We start from the raw sequence: 22,761 nt of genomic DNA on the forward strand, positions 1-22,761 counted from the left end.
AGCATGGTTTACTTTTACAAATAAATTAAAACTTGTGTTTGATTTCAAATCTGAATTAGCATTGAACTACAAATTGAATTTTAAGTATATACAGTGTCAGGGCCATCAGTGGTGTCCAAAAACAATTATTATGTAATGTTTCACGGTATTGATTTTTTAAAAGGATTTATTTATTTACTTGAAAGAATTGGAGGGAGAGAGAGAGAGAGATTCTATCCCCTAGTTCACTCCTCAAATGGCCACAACAGCCAGGGCTGGCCATGCTAAAGCAGGGAACCAGGAGCTTCGTCAGGGTCTCTTATGTAGGTGCAGTGTCGAAAGCACTTGGGCCATCCTCTGCTGCTTTCCTAGGTGCATTCTCAGGGAGCTGGATCAGAAGTGGAACAGCGGGACTCGAACCAGCGCCCATATGGGATGCTGGAGCTCTAGGTGGTGGCTTAATCCTCTGTTCCACAGTGGCGGCCCCCATAGTATAGATTATTTTTAAAATGCTGATTTATATTCAGAATTTTTGGTGTTGCTTTAAAATAATACATAACTGTAAGTGAAACCATTATAATTTGTGATGGTTTAAAACTATTAAGTTGTTTCTTTTCCCCTGACAATGATTCAAAATCCGTCAGCTCATGCTAGGAGGCTTGCAGATGGGACTGTTTTAAAGGAAAACATGTTCTTGTTGCCTTATTTTTAAAAAAATGATAATTGACATTATTGACTCTAATGATATGAACCCCAGAACACTGTTGTAAAATGAAGGTTTTGAATCTCCTGGGAAACAGTTTGTAAAGCAGCTAGTGGAGCGTTTGCTTTGATGCCTAGTGAAGCACTTTGTCATGTAGGATGAGACTAATGAGATGTTACCTTTCTTCTTCTGTCAGCAGATGCAGCAAAACCCGAAGAACCCAGGTGAGTAATGTCTTGTAACTTAGGAACTGATACAGAATGTTGTGGAATTATGGACTTGTTGTTATCATTAATAAAGCAAGTATTTGTTGAATACTGATCAGTGTCAGATTGTCCCAAGGCATGGAGATGGAGCGAGGGACAAATAGGTACATAATGGTAGATACAGTTCTGATGTGACAAAATAAAGCCGTGAGGTGAGAGTATCTGTGCTATTCATGATGTGAATGACGTACGTATGTTATTGGCAGGTAACTGAGGCTATGCAGATAAATAAATTGTGCTTAAGCAGAGGGAGCTCAAACAGCAGAGGTGGATTTGCAAATAAGCAGTTTTGTTCCTGGGATAAGTCCCACTTGGTCGTGGTATATAATTTTCTTTTACATTACATGCTATGTTGCTGCATTTTCTGTGGTAGTAATTTGTTAGAAATTTTTTTTTCTTTCATCTTATTTGAAAGAGACCAAGACAGAGTGATCTCCCATGTGCTGGTTCACTCCCAAATGCACTCAATAGCTGGGTCTGGACTAGACTGAAACCAGGATCCAAGAGTTCAGTCCTGGTCTTCCACGTGGGTGGTAGGGACCCCAGTACTTGAGCTGTTACCTGCTGCCTCCCAGGCTGTGTATTGGCAGGAAAGCTGGAATGGGGGGCCAGAGCCAGGACTTAAATCTAGGCAGTCTGGTATATGATGCAGGTGTCTCAACCACTATGCCAAATGCCTGCCCCTTTTGTTTTCTTTTCTTTTCAAGTAAGATTTATTTGAAAAACAGAGTTTCAAAGAAGGAGAGAGAGAGAAAAATCTTCCACGCACTGTTTAACTCTCTAAATGCATGTAACAGCTGGGGTGAGGCCGGGAGACGTGAATTCCATCTAGGTCTCCCACCTGGGTGGCAAGAATGCAAGTACTTGTACTATCATGTGCTGCCTCCCAGGTGCATGAAGCAGGAAGCTGGATTGGAAGTGGAGTAGCTGGAACTTGAACTGGCACTCCTATATGGGATGTAAGAGTCCCAAGCTGTGGCCTAACCCACTGTGCAAGAGCCCTTTTATTTTATTTTATTTTATTTTTTTAAGATTTATTTATTTGGGGGCCAGTGCCGTGGCACAGTGGGTTAAAGCCGTGGCCTGCAGTGCCAGCATCCCATATGGGTGCCAGTTCAAGTCCCAGCTGCTCCACTTCCAATCAAGTTCACTGCTATGGCCTGGGAAAGCAGTAGAAGATGGCCTAAGTCCTTGGACCCCTGTGCCCGGGTGGGAGACCCAGAAGAAGCTCCTGGCTCCTGGCTTCGGATTAGCTCAGCTCTGGCCGTTGCAGTCATTTGGGAATGAACCAGCGAATGGAAGACTTCTTTCTCTCTCTCTGGCTCTACCTCTCTCTCTAACTCTGTCCTTCAAATAAATAAAATAAATCTTAAAAAAAAGATTTATTTGAAAGAAAGAAAAGGGGAGAAACAACAGCTACAACAGCCGGGGCTGGACCAGGCTGAAGCCAGGAGCCTGGAATTCCATCCTGGTCTCCCATATGGGTGGCAGGGGTCCAAACACTTGAGCCAGCATCTGCCGCCTTCCCAGGTGCATTAGCAGGGAATTGGATTGGAAGCAGAGCAAGGGACGTGAACCAGTGCTCCAAAATGGGATGCTGGTGTCACAAGCAGCGCTTAACCTAATATACTACAGTGCTAGCTCCCTTTGATTTTATAACATAACTTCTACAAGTGTAGATTTTTAAAAATATTTACTTATTTATTTGAAAGGCAGAGTTATAGAGAAGCTGAGGCCAAGAGAGAGAGAGGTCTTCCATCCACTGGTTCACTTCCTAGATGACTGTTAACCAGCCCATATGGATGCCAACACTGCAGGTGGTAGCTTTACCCTCTGTGCCACAGCGCCGGCCCCATACAACTGTAGATTTTAAGTATTGCTTAATTAGATTCCATAAGTTTTGGTGTTTTTTTTTTCTTCATGCCAAATTATTTTCTAATATCTCTTGTGATTTCTTCTTTGACTTCTCGGTTATTTAGCAGTGTGTTGAGAATCTCCAAGTTTGTGGATATCGTAGAGTATTTTCTTATTTTATTCCGCGGTGGTTAGAGGACATACTTTGTGTGGTTTGAGCTCTGATGGCTGCGTGAACATGAGTAGGTAACAATCATGGTGTGGTGTAGTGTTTGTCAGCCGTGAGCTTGCGTTAGAGTCTGCTGAGTGCCCACGAAAGAACCGGACTCAGACCATGCTCACAATCTAGAGCCTTTGTGAATTTGTGTGCCCAAGCCGCTTCAGAAAGCTTTTTGGTTGCTTTTCCGTACTGAGTATGATCAGCCTCACTTTGAGATTTTTGCTGTTTGCTTTTTTCTCTTGGAAAGCTATTGAAGCTAGACTGTGTTTAAGGGCTTTAAAACGATAAAAGCTGTCTGTGGTTTTGAACAATGGCTCCCCTCAGTTGCCATGGCTGTCAGTTGGCTGTTACAGGTAAATATGGGGATAGAGCAGAAAGGACGCGAGGGATTCTTTCCATGGGGAATTGTTAATTTGGCAAAAAAAAAAAAAAAAAAAAAAAAAAAAAAAAAATTTGTATGTGTTCTCTGGGCTGTACACTGTTTCCTTGGAGTTATTTATAAGGTATGCTTTTAAGAAAAATGGCAGAGAAATATTAGCGGTGTTCTGTGTTTTTAAACTGTTTTGTTTGTTTGGGTCATGGCTGCTTTCCTCCAAAGGAGGTTGGGACAGAGTGTTAGAGCTGCAGTAAGGGGTGAACTCCTAGTGAAGTTAGCGGGGAGGCAAACAGTGTTCAGGCAATGAGATGCTGTTGAAACGTGAAGTGCTGCCTTTCATGCTTCTGAAATTCACATATCTGATCAAAAAGTGGGTATAGTCTTATTCCTAGGATTAATATGATTTAACTTTAATGCCTAAGTGTTGCTGTCTTTCATTGGTGATGCGTCTGGCTCTGGAAAGCACAGAAGGTGGGATACTAAAGGAGCCTTTTTACTGTGGCAGTGAGGGGTAGAGGGAGAACGGGCTCCCCCGAGGTTACTGAGCATCAGTCACACCCGTGCTTCAGAGAGCCCGAGCTGGGCCTGGCGTGGGTGGCCTCTCAGGCCTGCCCTGCGCTTCTGTGTGTGGGAACAGTTTTGCTCCAGTGAACCATGGAAAACTACACTGTTTGAAAGGGTACAACTATTTGACCTAAAGAGCTTTTGACCTTGTAAACTTTGGAATTGGCTGATGTCAGTTATTTTCCTTATTATGGTTTCTCTCTTAACTTCTCCCTTGTGAGTCTTGACTGACAGAGTATATTAAGAAGAGGGGACTTTTTCAAGGGCGGTTGATATTCCAGTTACTGGTATTTTTTGTATAGCCTAAGCAGGCTGTCTGGAAGACAGGAGAGAGGTAGAAGAAATCAGATGAACGGGGGGAGGGGATTACTGCATGTAATCACTTAGAAAGGGGAAGCTTGGCTGGGGTCGGTAATGCCAAGTGATTCTCGCACTCCTGGAACTGGAAGAGTGCATATAATTGTGAGAAAACAGTGCTTCGTCATCGCAAATGATTTGAAGCAGGAAGCTGTGATCCAGCTAATATCACCTACAATAAGCACTTCTTTTTCATGTTATTCATCACCTGCTGAAGTTAGTGCCAGTAAAAGAAAAGCTTCAGAGAGTAACTAACATCCTGTAGACTAGTGATTCTGACTTATGTACCATGCAGGCCAGGTGAGAGTCCATTGATTTTTAGGATAGTGGTTATGTTCCCCAACGTAGTGTGTTCTGCAAGAGCAGTATGGTTGGTAAAAGAAATTGTGCCTGACACACATGCAATTTACAATTGCTGTAGCAATGGATCTATGCAAAACAGAGAGAACCAGCAAACAGAAGATCTTCGTCTCTGCCTTTCTAATAAAATTAAAATAAATTAAAAACTTAAAAAAATCCACTTAAAAATACCGTTTCGAGGCAGGTGACGTCCTGCAGTTAAGGGTACCAGCTGGGACAGCTGCATTCCCTATCCAAGCGCCTGGGTTCACATCCAGCTGATGTGGAGCCTGTGAGGCAGTGGTGATGGTTCAAGTAACTGGGTTCCTGCTGCCCACATGGCAAACCTAGACTGAGTTCCTAGCCCAGCTGGGAGCCACTGTGGGTATCTGGGAAACAAACCAGCAGACTGGAGTTCTCTCATGTATCTCTCTACCTCTTAAATCAATGAAAAAAAATTTTAAATACTGTTTTGCATAGATCCATTGCTACAGCAATTGTAAATTGTAGCTTGTTTCTTTCAAGGGGTTCTCTTTTCTAACTTCGCATATGTTTTCTTTTACCTCTTGTGAATTCTTTACTTCAGAGATACCAATTATTTGTATATGAGAATGTCTAAAGTCAGCAAGCTTTTGCTTCTCTTTTATTGTGGTAGCATCTCATCTTTGATTTCCTACTTAATCAAATATTTGCTGTATTTCTATGTTCTGTAGTTTGTTCCTATTTGCTGTATTACAGGTTGAGGTGTTTTAAAGTGCCTTGGGTGGGGGTGGGCAGGAGGATGTTTACAACCTAAACTAAAAATCTGAAGATGTTTTAAAATTACTTGAGGGCCGGCGCTGTGGCTCACTAGGCTAATCCTCCGCCTTGTGGCGCCGGCACCCGGGTTCTAGTCCCGGTTGGGGCACCAGATTCTGTCCTGGTTGCCCCCCTTCCAGGCCAGCTCTCTGCTGTGGCCAGGGAGTGCAGTGGAGGATGGCCCAAGTACTTGGGCCCTGCACCCCATGGGAGACCAGGAGAAGCACCTGGCTCCTGCCATCGGATCAGCGCGGTGCGCCGGCCGCAGCGCACTAGCCGCGGCGGCCATTGGAGGGTGAACCAACGGCAAAGGAAGACCTTTCTCTCTGTCTTTCTCTCTCACTGTCCACTCTGCCTGTCAAAAAAAAATTTTAAAAAATAAAAAATAAAATTACTTGAAAGAGAAGGTACACACAAAAATTTCTAACATTTAAGTTTCTATTGAGACCTTTTGAAATAGGAAGTTCTGAGCTCTTGCTGACACTTGGGCTTCTTTTTTTTTATATATAGATTGATTTATTTTATTTATTTGAAAGGCAGTTACAGAGAGAGAGAGAAAAATCTTCCATCTGCTGGTTCACTTCCCAAATGGCCGCAGCAGCCAGAGCTGGGCTGATCCGAAGCCAGGAGCTTCTTCCAGGTCTCCCACGTGGGTGCAGGGGCCCAAGGGCTTGGGCCACCTTCGACTGCCTTCCCAGGCCATACAGAAAGCTGGATTGGAAGTGGAGCAGCCCATATGGGATGCTGGCCCCTACACGGGTGCTTCTTGAGAGGGTGGTGGTGTACAAAAGAAAGGATAGATGTGTATGTGGGCATTTAAGTTGGATGCCTTGAATTTAGGAAATGATTTGTTCTGCTCTTTACCATCTTTTACCATCTTCGACCAATGATGAAGCAAGGTTAATAGTAGTGTATACATCTTAAGCAGAATTAAGGTAACAGTTGAATAGAAACATCAAATGAGCAGGTTTATGGAAATGGCAGTTGTTTACTTATAAATGTTTTCTAGGCCTCTGACATTCTTAGTTTTGAATAACATACTTCATTTTCTTTATTTGAAATAAAACAATGTCTTAAGTGCTGTTTTCTTTAGGGTACTCTTACAAAGTGAAGCCCTGAAATTTTATAGATAGTTTCTTAATCACTGTTTTTTCCCCTTTTCAGTGTTCACAATAATGTTTCATCACAGAGTAATGGCTCCCAACAGGTAAGACAGTATGATACTCTCAACCACTGGAACACCATGGTCAAATACAGCAAACAGTGGTAGTATTAACTGGATTTTCAGAGAGCTGTGACCTTGTACAAGTTTTGTGCAATTCTCTTTTTCTTATCTTTGGAGTGGTACAGTAATGCCTTAATTCCCTGTTGCTTTATTCTCTCAGGTGGTATAAACAGAACAGATGTTCTATAAAACATTTCTATCTCTGTCAATCCAGAAAAATGAATAAAATTTAATATTTGGTTAAAGCATCTGTCTCTACAGTGATGTGTAACCTTCAAGCATTTGTTGACATTGTATTGTTTGGCTAAGTGATAGTATCCATTGTAGTGTTCTGTTTGTTGTAAAGAGCTGTTATTAAGGCAGAGTAGGTGATTTTTATGATTTCTATGCAAAGGCTTGGAGTGCGAGATCTGCTGTGCCTGTGATTCCTTCCACGACCTCCGGGCCTGTGTTGGTGGAGATAGAGAATCTTCCACGGAGTCCTGGGACAGAGCAGCACGACAGGAGATGGTTTGTTCACGCCTTAAACCAAAGTATTGCTTGCTTGACCGTATTCCAAATTCCGAGCCATAATCTTAAGTGTACTTTATATACTTGAAGGCAAATTATTCATATTTGTGAGGTGAAGAGAAGCATGTTGCTGAGCAGTTACGTGGGCTGGCAATGGGGAGGGGAATGCAGCTGTCTCGAGGAACAGCACCAGCCAGCTGCCTTTGTCTGGATCAGCCTGGTCCGGGAGTGGAGGCTGGCTCTCTGGGGAAAAGGACTGCTTTGCCAGTCACTGGAAGCCCTCCCAGATGGATAAGGAAAATATGTGTGCTCCATGGTACGCCACACAACAAGGTGTTACTACTTGGGGTGTGTTTTCTTCATTAAAGACTGGAGATAAAGCCAAAGAGGAGACATGATTCAGGTTCAGTAAAACAAAATGTGACATACTCTGTTTGGAGATGGAAAGATAATGTGTTGGGAGGCAAAATTTTCAGGGTCTTTTCCTAGATGAACAGTAAATACACAAATATGAATACTTTGTGACTTCTTGGAGTTAATCAGTTGGATTCATTCTTTGCCAAATCAATGTGTGTGACTTGTATGGGGTGCGGGGAGGGGGGTGCTCCGTGGGAATGATTCCGTGGAGTGGTCATATCGGGCGCGACATCCATTCACTTCTTATGCGTATTTGGAATGAACTTTGATAATCATAGGCCTTTCTTCTTTTTCTCTTGCTCAGTTTGTGTAGTACCTGAAATCTAATGAGTTTCTGTGGTGATCTCAAGGGGCTGGTCAGCTTTCTGTGCAGCCAGTTCTTCTGCCTGGTGGTGGTTGGTGATTATTTTCAGTCTTTGCTATGAAATTTTTTTCACTGTTATTTTGGTGTAACTAACTGCAAGGTGCTTTGCTTTGGATGGTTGAGTATCTTTTTACGTCAGTTCCAGGTAACTTGCAATTAGGGTTGCAATTACGATTGAGGAAATTGCCTTTTTCCATTGCCTCCTTGTTAAAATTCTTTTTTACTTGGGAGTGTGTTGGGGTACCTTGTATGTGCACATGTGGGTACATGCTTAACAGTGTAAATATTGAGGCTTCTAAATGTGAAATTTTAGTCTTATTTTTTGACACCACTAAAAGTCTTCCTCAGCTTCTTACTGAGAGCATGGCTGCAGCAGGCAGCGATGCAGTCTCTCCTTGTTAACCACCAGGTCCTCTTGACAAGGAGGCATAGTATTGAGACTTCAGCTGAAAAAGAGCTGTGTTAATATATAGTGCCTTGTACGTGAATGTGGACTGAGAGTCCGGATGGGTTGTACCCTGTTTGGCAACACTAAATCTTTGTTTAGACTTTTTCCATTTTAATGGGTACACATTTAAGTCTGTTTAATTTGCTATTTTACACACTGCTCAGTTCCTTTGATAAAGCCTTTTTCAAAGAGAGAGCGTTAAATTTGATTGAATTTCAAGGAAAGTGGCCATTTGGAGCTGTGTGTCCTCCTTCATTTAGTGGTTGTGCTGAGACTGCACGCCTGTCGGCAAGGGCGTGGAACTGAACGTGGAGCTGACATGCGTGGGAGCCGTGGAGTCTGCCTTTCTTTCTGTTCCTGCATGCTTTAGTTCTTAGCACTTTTGGAAAACTATAACACAGTCCTCCTTTAGAAAGTCATAAGTTAATAACATTTGGAAATGCTCCCCAGGTTTGAACAATTGGGCAGAATAATGGACCATGCTAATTCTGGCAGATAAGCAGTTTAAGCTAAACCTCCCTCCTGTTCAAGTCTCCCCCACCCCTCCACCCCTGCCATCTTTTCATGGCAACTTATTTGGGTAAATGACTTGGTATAACAGTAACCTGTAATTATCAGGTGTTCAAAGTATCACCTTTGGAGAAATAATTCATTTGATTAAATTATGTGAATAGTTTATAAATAGTGAAACAAAAGCTGGTATAGTATTTAGAACTCTTACATCTATAGGGGATAACATAAGCCTAATTTAATTTTCTAAATTTTTAGAGACCGTAAGTGGAGGGTTCCAAATTTTGTGTGTTAGATCTGATGAACAGATAAGTCTTTAAGTTGAAGAAAGATGCTTTTATTTAAAAAAGAAACCCTCCATGTTTATTCTGAAAAACTTGTTTTAGTTTGCTCAAGGAAAAAAGATGAAAGTAAATAATATTTTTAGTTAAATTAGGGAGAAACTGTTTTTAAAAATCCAATTTTTAAAGATATCTTTTGTACGTGGTTTTTTTTCTTCCTTTGTAGCTGTTTTAAGTACATGCTGCCCCTTTTACTGTGTCCCGGAGCTTTGATTTGCCGCTCTTTCTACTGGAGGACCCTGGCCGTTCTGAGCAGGGCCTGCACGGATGCATGTTTCGCTCTTGCTGCTCTAAGAGGCCTGTCCTGTAGTGCTATGCCAGATGGCATCTAATGTGCCTATTCACCTGTTCCTTTCGGGGAGCTAGAACCTCATCACACCTGTACTTGTTGAATTTCACTTTGAGATGCTGTGAACTTTGAGTATAGAAGGCACAGTCATTCTCCGTTAACTGGAAACGTGAATGGAAAATGACGTGGCCCGTAGAGGGGAGAGGATTTTTAAAATGCCCTCTCTAAATTTCCTTTCCTGGATTTCAGTTTTGTGAAATCCCTTAATTGGGGGGTAATTTTCAGCATTGCCCTTCTCTACCTGTGCCTTGGCTTGAACGTAGAATTCTCATTTCAAGTATTTGAATTAAGTGGGTTGTGAGTATTTTCTTCCTTTCACTGAAACCCCGAACAATATTTCTGCCCGTGATTTTTGTGGCAGTATCAGGAACAGATACAGTGTTTTGCTCTCTGTCAGGTCCCCGCTAATTAATTCACTAAACTGCTTCTGATTACTTACACGTATTTCCATCACGTTTACCTTTGTGGACCCTCGCCCCCTTGGTTACTCTTGGTCGCTCTCCTTGCATGGGTAGGTGCTGATAACCGCTCGTAGCCGTGTGCATGTTCATCACGGTGCTTTTCTCCTTTATGACATCCGTTTTCTCCTGTTCCTGTTGACTAACTGTGCTCCCCTCCCACTCCCAACCATCCAGGCTCTCTGCTGCCAGTGACTGCTTTCAACGTGGTGGAAACCAGTGGAACACAAGGGCCTTGCCCCCACCCCAGACTGCACATAGAAACTACACTGATTTTGTCCATGAGCACAATGTGAAGAATGCAGGAGTCCACCACGGTGCTCATATCCCCGGCCACGCAGCCATGACTGAGATCTAAGTCTTAACCCCTTAGCCATGGGACTCTGTTGTGCAAGTTGATGGTTACACGTTTCCTGGTGTCTGTAAAGGACGGATCGCAGTAGGGGTGCTTGGGAGAATTTATTTTGAACTGAGTCACTAGTTATATAGTGCTGATGTGATTTGATTCCTCTGTGAAAAACAAAAGGCTCTGAAGCAGCCATGATGCCCTCTGTTTCTGGGTGGAGACGTGTGTGCACCGCTCCCATCTGGCAAGGGGTCTCGGGGTCCTAGCCTGTCGGAGCCTCACTCAGAACGTCTCAGGAGGAGGTTTGTGTTTGTGAGCAGGCTTTCCCTTCTCCACCCACCATGTGCCCTTCAGTTAAGACTGAGGTTAAACCAGTCAGAGCCTGAAGGCACATCTGAAATGAAGTGCGTCTGGTTATGGCCGGTCAACCTCCCATGGTATGTTTTAACACCATGCGTCCACGTGACTCTCTGAACTGGCCCGTGCTTAGAACTACCAGCTAAGTGCCTAGGGGTTTAATTAATGTAATTTTAATTAAAAACACTTTTACTTCTTAATAAACACAAATATTTCAAGTTACTAAAATCACAATAATGTCACATGTGTGGGGAGGTACATCTGGTTACTTTTGAATGGCCAACTGAATGCTTACGTTACTACTAGATGTTGATATGAAATGGAAAATGTATTTACTTTTGTCTTTTCACTTCATTCTCTTTTTCATCACCTACACCTGACAGATTGCCCAGGTTTGTAACAGCCTCAAATTCTAGCCTTGTACAACCTTTAAAATAAATGTCTAAAGCCAAAATCGTATCATTTCTAGAAGGACTGGATGTGTGTCAGAATTTTTGGTCCCTTTTGAACTTCAGAATGTCACGATCCAAGCTCTTTGAAATGTCTGTTCCTGATGAAGTGGCAGGTGATGGAAGTATTTCTTCTTTCACAGTTGTTTCAAATTTTAGAAGAATTTTAAAAACTTTTAAACTATGTGTGTAGAAATCTGAGGATATTTCATGTTCTGAGAATTCATAATTATTTAATATAACGAAGCTTCATTAGGTAAAAGCTAACCTGTTCAACCCATCCTGCTCACCTCCAGGGTCAGTTTTATCCTTCGGATGCTCTGCTAGACAGACAGGAAGGCTGCAGAGGGCTTGCACTCTGGACTCACAAGTAACACAGCTTGTTAGTAGGACACATGGTCAGCTAAACGGAAGAGAATGAAATACTGTGTAGGCAGGGTGCCGAGTCTTGAGTTTACCACCGTCATCCCCACGGGGACAACACCCAAAATCTTCCTCAGCAGTTGTTCCTGAGCGTGAACAAATTCTCATCTCACACAGCCCAGCTCCTGGCCTCCAAGCTTTTGGTCGTTCAGCAAGATCTCAAATTATTGCCACTGTTTGTGGTGATTCTTCTTTTAACAGGAAAAGAATCTAGATTACAATATTTTAAGCACAGAAACTCTGTGGCTTGTGCCATTTAGAAGAGACTTCATGGATATGACCACAGTGAAAGAGCTGCTACTTCTGTAAGTGTACTATTCCTATACAAGCTGGAGTGGTGTGATGGACAGCGGTGCTCTCCCAGTCTCCTAGAGAGTCCCAGGGTCTGACTTCTCTAACTTCTGAATTAACCTTGACAGCTGCAGTATAGCTTAGCAAAATCTAAAACTGGTGTGTGGGCAGAGTGTAACCCTGGGTTAAGGTTCTTGCACTTGTGTTGAAAGTGGCCTTTTACATATTAGAATGTGAGTTAATCAGTGCTTTTTAGATTTGAATGATTAAAGAATCACATCATGGTTTTTTTTTTCTTTGAAAACCTTGCTATGAAATCATTCATTTGAATTCCTGGTGAGAGAAGCTGGTCGGAGGAATTTGGGGGGAGGCCGCAGAGGGAGCAGGCATAGGAAAAGCAGGGAGGTACAGGTCAGATTGCTGTGTGAAAGTCTCCTGTCAGATGCAGATGGAGCATCACCGATCTGGAAGCCTTAAATGCAAAGGCATTTTGAGCACTGACAGGAGACTACGAGTGGAAGATTCCATACCTGACCCCATGTGACGACAGGTTGCAGCCAAAACACAGATACACTAAACCATTGCATAAACTACCTTCAGGCTATGTGGAGAGAGGTGTGTAGGAAACATAAATTAATTCTGTTTAGACTTAAGTCCCATCACCCATTATGTGTATGCAAATATTCCACAATTTTTAAAAAATCTGCAGTCCAAAAGACTTCTGGTCACTCAGCCTGCATTGTGAATATTTCTCTTGCTACTGATACTTCCAAGCGGCACACACATGTTGTTCCCAGGGCTGTGAGGCACTCACAGTTAGCTCCGCCTGCATTAGATTGCCACAGCCTCCCTGCACGTTATTCTGCCCCAAACTCGAGCAGTCTGGGTCTTGGGTTAGGGACATAGCATCCTCCTGGGACAGCCCCTGCTTTTGACCACAGAGCATCAGCAGCACGGGCTCCAGGGTCGCGCCATTCAACTGCGAGTACTTTGTTTCGCACGATTTCCACATCTTGGGTCAGGTTTATGCTTGAGCTGTGTCTTGGCACATAGGAGACTTAGAGAAACCCCGCAGGACTGGTGATCTTGACACTTTGGCACACAAAAGGTAAATGAGCTGTTTAACATCATGACGTCTTTTTATGGTAGAAACATTTTAAAGGCATTACCTCTCTCTGAGTCGAATCTAACCTTTTCTGACCTAGGTGGGGAATCTCAGACACTTTTAAATGACTTCACAGAGAAAAACAGACATTTTATTTGCCTGACTGTGCATGTGTCTATTTTGAAAAGCAACTAGTTTGGGCATTCCAATATAAACGTTCTGAAGTTTCCTATCAGTATAATTCAAGTGGCCTTTTTTTGGGGTGGGATTTATTTAAAGTGTTGACCTCAGGAAACATTATTTGTAACACTTGTATGGGTCTTTAGGGGACAGTTTTCCAGGGTGTCAGCAGGGTAAGACAGGAAACAGAAACCTGTCCTTAGTGGAGACCAAGAGGCAGCTCGTCTCCCAGGATAGAAGGGTTGAGCAGGGCCTGAATGGCATTCATGTGGCTTGTAGCTGAGTACCTGGCTGACATGTGAATAATGGCTTGAATTTGCCAGCCTCGCCCGATCACCTTGGCACACCCTGGTGTCAGGCATTTCACCTTTGCCTCTTTCGTCCCAACAGTGAAATAGTTGGAGGAGGTGGGGAGTAGAAGGGCTGGGCTGGTGCGGGTACCTGGCTTCCAGGCCTCAGAGGATCCCACGTGTTGGTCTCCTGGTCCCTTTGTGTGCACAGATGGAAACAGAGCTGGGGACCGTGGCTGTACTGGTTACAGCAGCTGTGACTGTGGATGCGGTAGTTGTTTAAACCGTGATGCTTGACGATCGTGGTTGGGACAAACACTTCATTTATTAACCAATAGTGCATTGCTTAAAAGGCCATTATTTCCTGGTTTAGGCTTTGACTGTTGGATTTGAGAATAATAATATACTGAGTTCCATTAGTTCATTGTTCATCCTTGGTGTTGGGGCTTATCATATGGATCAAGGTCAACTTGTGCCGGTAGCACTGAATCTCTGCCACTATACGCTTCCATCCTTTATTTCATGGTGAATCTTACCACCGTCAGTTATACCGGTGTCCAGAACTGTAGTGAATGCCTGCTAGTGAGGTGCTTTCAGTAGAAGGGACAGTAGTGGGAGAAACCGCTCTCTGTCCCTGCCTCTTCTTCCACACCCCTCCCCCTGCAATATGATACATGAGCTCTTTTCTAGGGGTTGTGAATCCTGTGGACTTTGGTGTCATGTTCTTCCTCAGCTCCCTCTTTTGCAGAGCAAAAAAACCTTACCATTCTCTGTTACTGTAAATATTTACATGAGTCTTGTGAAATAATTGTGAGAATTGAATGTTGTTCGGTTAACGTCTACCCGGGTGTAATAGAAATTATTTGGGCCAGTGTTCGGGACACAGCTTGGGACACCTGCATCCCATATAGGAGTGCCTAGGTTCAAGTTACAGCTCTACTTCACATCCTAGCCTCCTGCTAATGTGCACCTGGGAGGCAGCAGGAGATGACTCAAGCAAGTACCTGGATCCCTGCCACCGATGTGGGAGACCTGGATGAAGCTCTCAGTTCCCAGCTTTAGCATGGCCCAGACCCAGGTGTTGCAGGCATTTGGGGAGTGAATCAGGAGTGTAAGACACACCCTCTTCTCTCTGCCTTTCAAATAAATAAAACATTGATTTAAAAAAGAAACAAACGCCGGCACCGCGGCTCACTAGGCTAATCCTCCGCCTTGCGGCGCCGGCACACCGGGTTCTAGTCCCGGTCGGGGCGCCGGATTCTGTCCCGGTTGCCCCTCTTCCAGGCCAGCCCTCTGCTGTGGCCAGGGAGTGCAGTGGAGGATGGCCCAAATGCTTGGGCCCTGCACCCCATGGGAGACCAGGAGAAGCACCTGGCTCCTGGCTCCTGCCATCGGATCAGCGCGGTGCGCCGGCCGCAGCGCGCTGGCCGCGGCGGCCATTGGAGGGTGAACCAACGGCAAAGGAAGACCTTTCTCTCTGTCTCTCTCTTTCACTGTCCACTCTGCCTGTCAAAAAAAAAAAAAAAAAAAAAAAAAAAAAAAAAAAAAAAAAAAAAAAAAAAAAAAAAAAAAAAAACAAACTGGGACATGAGCCATGCCGCTTTCAGTGTAAGAAGTGCTTAGTCACTGCATTTCCTTCACAATTTGTGACCATTGCCGGTGTAGTCATAGGCAAGCTGCTTTGAGCTCTTTGAGCTGATGGGGATTGGCACACGTACTAGCCTCCCTAAAGTAGTGAGAAAATTGTCGAAGACATTGGTGAAAGGAAAAGAAGATTCTTGAGGCTTTTTTTTTTTTAAGCTGATGCATTCTATTTTTGTACTGAAGCAGAAAAACAAATGTTTCTGTCCTTCCTGAAAGGATTGTTCTCACTGGTTTTTTATTAGCAGGGCATTACCTAAGCCCCTGTGTTCCTAACCAGCAGCTGTGTCCTCAGTCCTAGGTGCGGCGCTGGCGTGAGCGTTTCTCACGCTGTTCCTGACAGCTGGCCAGCATTGTTTGTGTTGGCGTGCAGAAGGCAGATCTGACCTGGAGAACAACATTCTCTAGAGACTGTGACCGAAGACTCCCTCCGTGTGGCAATAAACCTGCAGCTCCTCTTCCAAACAGGCTCAGCAGCTGTAGCTCTTATTTTTGTGTTGTTCATGGAAGTTTTCATTAGTTTCGTTATTAACTAACTTTAATTAAAGCACTGAGAGCAGTGTGTGGTGAGGATTTGCAAGAGATGGCAGATTCCTTAATGAAGCTTGTCATCTAAGTGTAAGCTACTTTACTAGAGGAAAAGTAAAAGGGAAGAACGAAAATAAGAGATGATAGAGGGGCTATTGTTGGCTTGATTTAGCTTGTGGCATTAGGTTAGGGGGCTCCAGAGTAATTGTATAAATCATCTCAAGAGGTAAAATGCCACCAGACTATTTATGACTACCCAGAGGAGTTTCTTACCACAAAGAGACCTAGCCGTTAGCTTCAGAAATCGTGTAATTGTGAACTCTCTAGGAGTTTAGATAGCTAAGCCCTATGTTTAACAACTTGTCTCAATTCTGTCTGGGGGCACCAGCAGCAGAACTCTGGAAATCTCTAGAAAGACGCATGAAGAGTTGGGTACTCTGGAATATCCACATTATCATTTCAGAATTTCACAATCATATTAGGGCAATAATAATGAAAAGTATTTTAGAATATTGAAAACAAAGGAGTCTAGATTTGGTAATGAGACCTGGAGCATTTATTGCTTTAAAAAAAAAAAAAAAACTATGTGAAAGGCAGAGTTAGAGAGAGGGAGAGATCTGTTGTGTGACTCAAATGACCACGTGGCTGGGGCTGGGCCGGGCCGGGCCGGGCAGAAGCCAGGAGCCTAGAACTCCAACTGGGTCTCCCATGTGGGTAGAAGGAGCCCAAGCACCTGGGCCATTTTCTGCTTTCCCAGAAGCACTAGCTGGAAGCTGGAGGGGTATTGGAGTGTCTGGGACTCAAACCTGGCACTCACATGAGGTGCTGGTGTTGCAGGCAGTGGCTTAACCTGCTGTGTCACAGCGCCAGCCCCTGCTGCGTTTTAAGTGAAAGATTTGGGGCATCTGGTATTAATTTTTTTTTATTCACCTCCTTTGTTGAACACCTGCCAGAGAACCTCCCTGGTCTGTCCCTCCCTCCCTCCCTCCCTCCCTCCCTCTGTCCCTCCCTCTGTCCCTCCCATCACAACTTCTCCTGTGCAGGTGCCTCCAATTCCTTGACCCTTCTCCTGTTCTGAGCATCTGGTTAGATCCCAGATTTATTCTAGTTAAATGAAAACTCTGTGTCCTGTGCATGCAGATGGTGACTGTGAAATGCACACACCTTGTTGAATGGTCCTACTTTAAGTCTTGACCACTGGGCTCAAGTGGGATGTCAGTGCTGCCGCTAGTGTCTGTCCCATCTCTTCAGCCTGTTCTCCCATTGTGTGGCCAGCTTTCCTCTTCTTTCAAACCATCACCAGCTCCTCATTTCTCACTTTTTTTAAAAAAAAGGTTTATTTATTTATTTTAAAGAGTCACAGAGAGAGACAGATCTTCCATCTGCTAGTCCACTCCCCAGATGGCTGCAATGGTGGAGCCTGGGCCAGGCCAAAGCCAGGAGCTTCCTCCAGGTTTCCTATGTGGGTGGCAGGGTCCAGATACTTGGGCCATCGTCTGCTGCTTTTCCCAGGCTGCTGACAGGGAGCTGAATTGGAAGTGGAGCAGCCGGGACTCATCACAGGCTGCGGCTTTATCCCCTATGCCCCTCTTTCTGATTCTTCACTCTAAGTTGACCTTGCTTCATGTTTTACTGAGGAAGTAGGGTCCAGAAGAATCTGCGGTCTTCTCCCATGCTGTCATCAGTGAGGGAGTCTGTGTTAGGGGATGCTTCCTTTGCGTCCCCGGCTGCTGTCCACATGGACCCGTGCTCTTTCCTCTGCTCCACTGGCTCCTGACCCTTGATTTCTTAAGAATGTCCTTGCAGCAGTTCTGCCTTCTGTTGTGTGTCACTCGTGTTTCCTGTGTACTGGAAACATGTCCTGTGACGACATTGAGAACTCCTTCCTCCACCTACATCCCTTTGTTCCCCGGAGAGCCACGCTCTTTGCCTTGAAAGAATCGTCTATTCACTTTCCCCCGTCATTCACTTTGAGCCCTTCCTGAGTAGGTTTTGTCCTCGACACAGAGGCCCTAGGAAGGACCTGTGAAGGCTGCCTGCTGCATGAGTTGTGTTCAAGAGGACGGCATGCTCGTATGTGTGACAGCGGTTTTCAGCAGTTGGCAATAACTGTCTTGTTCTGGTATCAGTTACTGTATGACAGGCAAGAGATGGAAGCAGAGTGTCTTCATGAGGGATGTTGTTCACATCTGTAGAACCGCTCTGCCTGGGGTGGCAGCGGCACGCCGCGAGCTCCACCAAAACAGCCCTTGTTAGGTCTCGGGTGACCTCCACGTTTCTGATCCAGTCACTTTGTTAGCACGGACAGCAGGTGCTCACTTCCTCCCTCATGAACTGCTCTCTTCACTTAGGGACGCCACTCTCTTGTTAGCGTCTGACTGCCCTAGCCATGGTTTTAGTTCCCTTTGCTAGTTCTTTAGTTCCTTCTTAGCTCCCTAACCCCTAAGCTCTGTCTTTAGGACTTTTTCTGTAACAATACATTCCCTTGGTGGCCTCGCTAGTGTTCTCTGGTTTACGAACACCACGGATACACCAGCTGTTTCTCAGTTTATGTCACCAGCCCGGACTTCTTTACTTCCAGACTTGGATATACGCCTGCCTACTTGATATGTCAGCTTAGGAGTTCATACAGGCATCTTATCTTTTAAAATGTTCATTTTCTGGGCCGGCGCTGTGGTGTAGTGGGTAAAGCCGCCGCCTGCAGTGCCGGTATCCTATATGGGCGCCAGTTTGAGACCCAGCTACTCCACTTCCCATCCAGCTCTCTGTTATGGCCTGGGAAAGCAGCAGAAGATGACCCAAGTCCTTGGGCCCCTGCACCCGCGTGGGAGACCCGAAAGAAGCTCCTGGCTTCAGATCGGTGCAGCTCCGGCCATTGCAGCCAATTGGAGAGTGAATCAGCGGATGGAAGACCCCCCACCCCACCCTGCTTCTCCTTCTCTCTCTGTGTAACTCTTTCAAATAAATCTAATAAAAAATGTTTATTTTCATCTACTTGACAGCCAAAAAGAGAGATGCTCCATCCTCAGGTTCATTCCCCAGTCCCTGAAACAGCCAGGACTGGGCCGGGACGAAGCCAGGAGCCCAGAACTCCAGCCGAGTTTCCAGTGTGCTTGGCAGGGCCCAAGCATTTGAGCCATCATCAGCTGTCTCCCAGGACACATTAACAGGAAGCTGGATTGGAAGCACAGTAGCAGGGATTCAAGCTAGCACTCCAGTATGGGGTCCTGACCTGCTGTGCCACAGCACCCTCTCTGGCGTCTTATTTTTTGTAGCCCCTTTATTCTGAAATAATGGTAGGTTTATAGAACAGATACGTGGATACTGTGGAGAGCTTCCACAACCCCTCCTTAGCTTTCTCTAGTGTTAACATCCCATACTACAGTGGTTCGATAGCACTGTTAGCAAACTAAGAAATTGACGGTCAATACCATTAAGCTTTCTCCAGTCTTTCCCCAGATGGCCTAGCACCTGACCCAGAGTCCTGTGATGCATTCAGGATGTGGCCCTCCGTCACTGTGTGTTGTTGGTGACGTTTTAAGAGCACTGGTCCGAGGCCTCACAGAACGCCTCTCCGGTTGGGGCTGTGCCGTGTTTTCATGTGATGAGATAGATGCCATGCATTCTGGGGAGAACACTGTGCAGGTGATGTTGGGGCAGCCCAGATTTCCCATGTTCCGAATGGCACAGCTGACGCCTCTAGTCTGTGCAGGTTTTTCTATCCGTAGGCCTAGTGGGTGAGGAATTCTAGAGGTGTTGCCCAGTGGTCTGTGCTTGCCCATGCTGCCCTCCGAGAAGGCCTGGTGCATACTCGAGTTTGAGCGGCACTGACTTAGCCTGGGGCACCTGTAGTCACCTTGACTCCTCTTTGTCTCCTACTTATCGGTCAGTAAGTCCCGCCTGCCCTGTCTTCTAGATGTATCCGGAAACCACCCCTTGTGGCCGTCTCTGCTGCTCCCAGAACCCTTTTCCTGGGTCTCCCAGCCGTTGCCCTTGTTCATCTGTGTCTGGTCGTAACCTTGACCACGTCACTGCTCTGTCAGATCCATCTTCTTGGCTCCCTCAGACCAAAACCCCAAATCTCACATTGCCAAGAATGCTTGACCTGCTCCTTTGCCTCCAGATACTCATCTGCTAACACTTGATCAAACGTGCCAAGAACAGGGGGTCTTCAGAAAGTTCGTGGAAAAGCCTAGTATGAAAAGGATATGCATGGATTTCAAGTTGGTGGTTTTTTCTTCTTTCACCAAAATAAACCTATCTGGAGCTGGACCAGACTGAAACAGGGAGCTGGGAACTGAATCCGAGTCTCCTGCATGGATAGCAAGGACCCTAGTACTTCAGCCATCATGGCTGCCCCTGTAGGGTATTCATTGGTGGGAAGCTGCAGTCAGAAATGGAGCCAGAACTCAAACCCATGGACCCTGATAAGGGGTGCAGGCATCCAAGCTGATCATCCACCCCAAGCTTACCTTTTTTTATATATATTTTATTCTCATTTTATTTGAAAGGTGGAGAAACAGAGTTCTTGCATCTGCTGGTTCACTCTCCAGATGCTCTCGGCAGCCAGCACTGGGCCAGGTGAAACCAGAAGCAAGGACCTCACTGTGGGTCTCCCATGGTGGTGGTCTTTTGCTTGAGCCACCGTCAGCTGCGTCCCAGGGTGCAACAATAGCAGGAAACTGGATCAGAAATGGAGCTGGAGGGCCGGCGCTGTGGCGCAGCAGGTTAGTGGCCTGAAGCGCCAGCATCCCATATGGGCGCCGGTTCAAGACCTGACTGCCCCACTTCCGATCCAGCTCTTTTCTATGGCCTGGGAAAGCAGTAGAAGATGGCCCAAGTCCTTGGGCCCCTGCACCCACGTGAGAGACCCGGAAGAAGCTCCTGCCTCCTGGCTCCGGATCGGCGCAGCTCCGGCCATTGAGGCCAATTGGAGAGTGAACCAACGGATGGAATACCTTTCTCTCTCTCTCTCTGCCTCTCCTCTTCTCTCTTTGTGTAACTCCGACTTTCAAATGAATAAATAAATCTTTAAAAAAAAAAAAAAGAAATGGAGCTGGAACTCGAGCCAGGCTCTTGGATGTGGGATGTGGGCATCCCAAACAGCTTCTTAACTGCTACACCAAACATCTACCTCCCAAACTTATCTTTTAATTCCACTTTTACATAAAATTAAAGATTGATTTACTTTAAAGAGTGACAGGGAGACACAGAGATCTTCATCCACTGGTTCATCCCTCAAATGGCCACAGCAGCTGGGGCTGGGCCGTGCTGAAGCCAGGAGCCCAAAATTTCATCTGGATCTTCCACGTGTGTGGCAGGGACCCAAGTATTGAGCCATCAACTGCTGCTTTCCCAGGTATGCTAGCAGGGAGTCCAAGCCTTGCTCATATGGAATACTAGCATGGTAGGTGGTGGCTTAACCTGCACTATAGCGCTGACCCCTGCACACACTTTTCAATATTGTTTTTAAAATTTATTTATTTGAGGCCGGCGCCGCGGCTCACTAGGCCGATCCTCCACCTTGTGGCGCCGGCACACCAGGTTCTAGTCCTGGTCGGGGTGCCGGATTCTGTCCCGGTTGCCCCTCTTCCAGGCCAGCTCTCTGCTGTGGCCCGGGAGTGCAGTGGAGGATGGCCCAAGTGCTTGGGCCCTGCACCCCATGGGAGACCAGGATAAGTACCTGGCTCCTGCCATTGGATCAGCGCGGTGCAGCAGCTGCAGTGCGCCGGCCGCAGCGGGAATTGGAGGGTGAACCAACGGCAAAGGAAGACCTTTCTCTCTGTCTCTCTCTGTCCACTCTGCCTGTCAAAAAAAATTTTTTTTATTTATTTGAAAGGCAGAGTAACACATTTTCTATCTGCTGATTTCACCCTCCAGATGCCCACAACCACCAGGGCTGGGCCAGGCCAAAGCCAGGAACCAGGACCTCCTTCTGGGTCTCCACTGTAGGTGGCAGGGACCCAAGCACTTGAGCCATCATCTGCTGCCTCCCGGGGTGCATGTTGCCTGGAAGATAAATCAAAAGCAGAAGTGGAGCCGGCGCCGCGGCTCAGTAGGCTAATCCTCCGCCTAGCGGCGCCGGCACACCGGGTTCTAGTCCCGGTCGGGGCGCCGGATTCTGTCCCGGTTGCCCCTCTTCCAGGCCAGCCCTCTGCTGTGGCCAGGGAGTGCAGTGGAGGATGGCCCAGGTGCTTGGGCCCTGCACCCCATGGGAGACCAGGAAAAGCACCTGGCTCCTGGCTCCTGCCATCGGATCAGCGCGGTGCGCCGGCCGCAGCGCGCCGGCCGCGGCGGCCATTGGAGGGTGAACCAACAGCAAAGGAAGACCTTTCTCTCTGTCTCTCTCTCTCACTGTCCACTCTGCCTGTCAAAAAATAAAAAAAAAAAAAAAAAAAAAAAAAGCAGAAGTGGAGCTAGAACCCAGGATTCCAGTATGGGATGCAGGCGTCCCAAGCTGTGGCTTAGTTTGCTGCACCACAACGTTGTCCTGGCACTCCACAAACTTTCTGTGTGTTCCCTCTGAAAACCTTCATCCTTCACTGCTGCCTGGATTTTATTCCCCTCTGGGCTCTCTTATGGTACATCCAGCACATTGGGGATTCTTGGCAGAGGAGAGAGCCCTATTCTGACCACCCGCAAATGCTGGTGTGCTTCCCCTCCCCCATGCTTGGTGTTCCTGGCCCACTTAACCTGCTTGATGTTTTTCCTCAGGGCACTTCATCTTGCATGTTGCAGGTTTACTTGCTTGTAGGGAAAGCTTTTGTTTCCTTTCTTCCCACAACGCGTGCTCCATACATACTGATGGAGTGAGTGAACGTCTCAACACACTTGGTGATGAAGAAATAGTCCAAGTGCTGTCCTTGGCTTCAAGAAGTTGACACTCAAACTGTGGCGATGGGCAGTTTTACAAATAACAGATCCTAGTATGGCTAGGTAAGCCGCAAGGTCCTGGAAGAGCTGAAGAGATTGCATTTAAAATGGTTTCCTGGCATTTACTTCCTTTCTGATGGATATGTACAGTCAGGAGCCTCAGGTAGGTAGAGCTTTGGAGGACAAGATACCGATGGATG

General features: G+C 45.9%; 1 protein-coding gene across 8 annotated transcripts in view; it reads left to right on the top strand.

The window, feature by feature from the left end:
• The window catches only part of EPB41L5 (erythrocyte membrane protein band 4.1 like 5), a 126,036-nt gene that overhangs the window by 65,674 nt on the left and 37,601 nt on the right, over positions 1–22,761 (top strand). For 6 of the 8 annotated variants that reach the window (XM_070071023.1, XM_070071027.1, XM_070071025.1 and 3 more), the window contains 3 exons: positions 879–906; positions 6,621–6,663; positions 7,076–7,191. In XM_070071023.1, coding sequence (XP_069927124.1) covers positions 879–906; positions 6,621–6,663; positions 7,076–7,191 — 187 coding nt within the window. Of the gene's footprint in view, positions 1–878; positions 907–6,620; positions 6,664–7,075; positions 7,192–10,255; positions 15,100–22,761 lie in introns of those variants that run through there. The other 2 variants (XM_070071030.1, XM_070071028.1) reach the window with 2 other exon arrangements.

The sequence above is a fragment of the Oryctolagus cuniculus genome, chromosome 3 (genome assembly GCF_964237555.1).
Source record: "Oryctolagus cuniculus chromosome 3, mOryCun1.1, whole genome shotgun sequence".
In the NCBI taxonomy this organism is placed as follows: Eukaryota; Metazoa; Chordata; class Mammalia; order Lagomorpha; family Leporidae; genus Oryctolagus; species Oryctolagus cuniculus.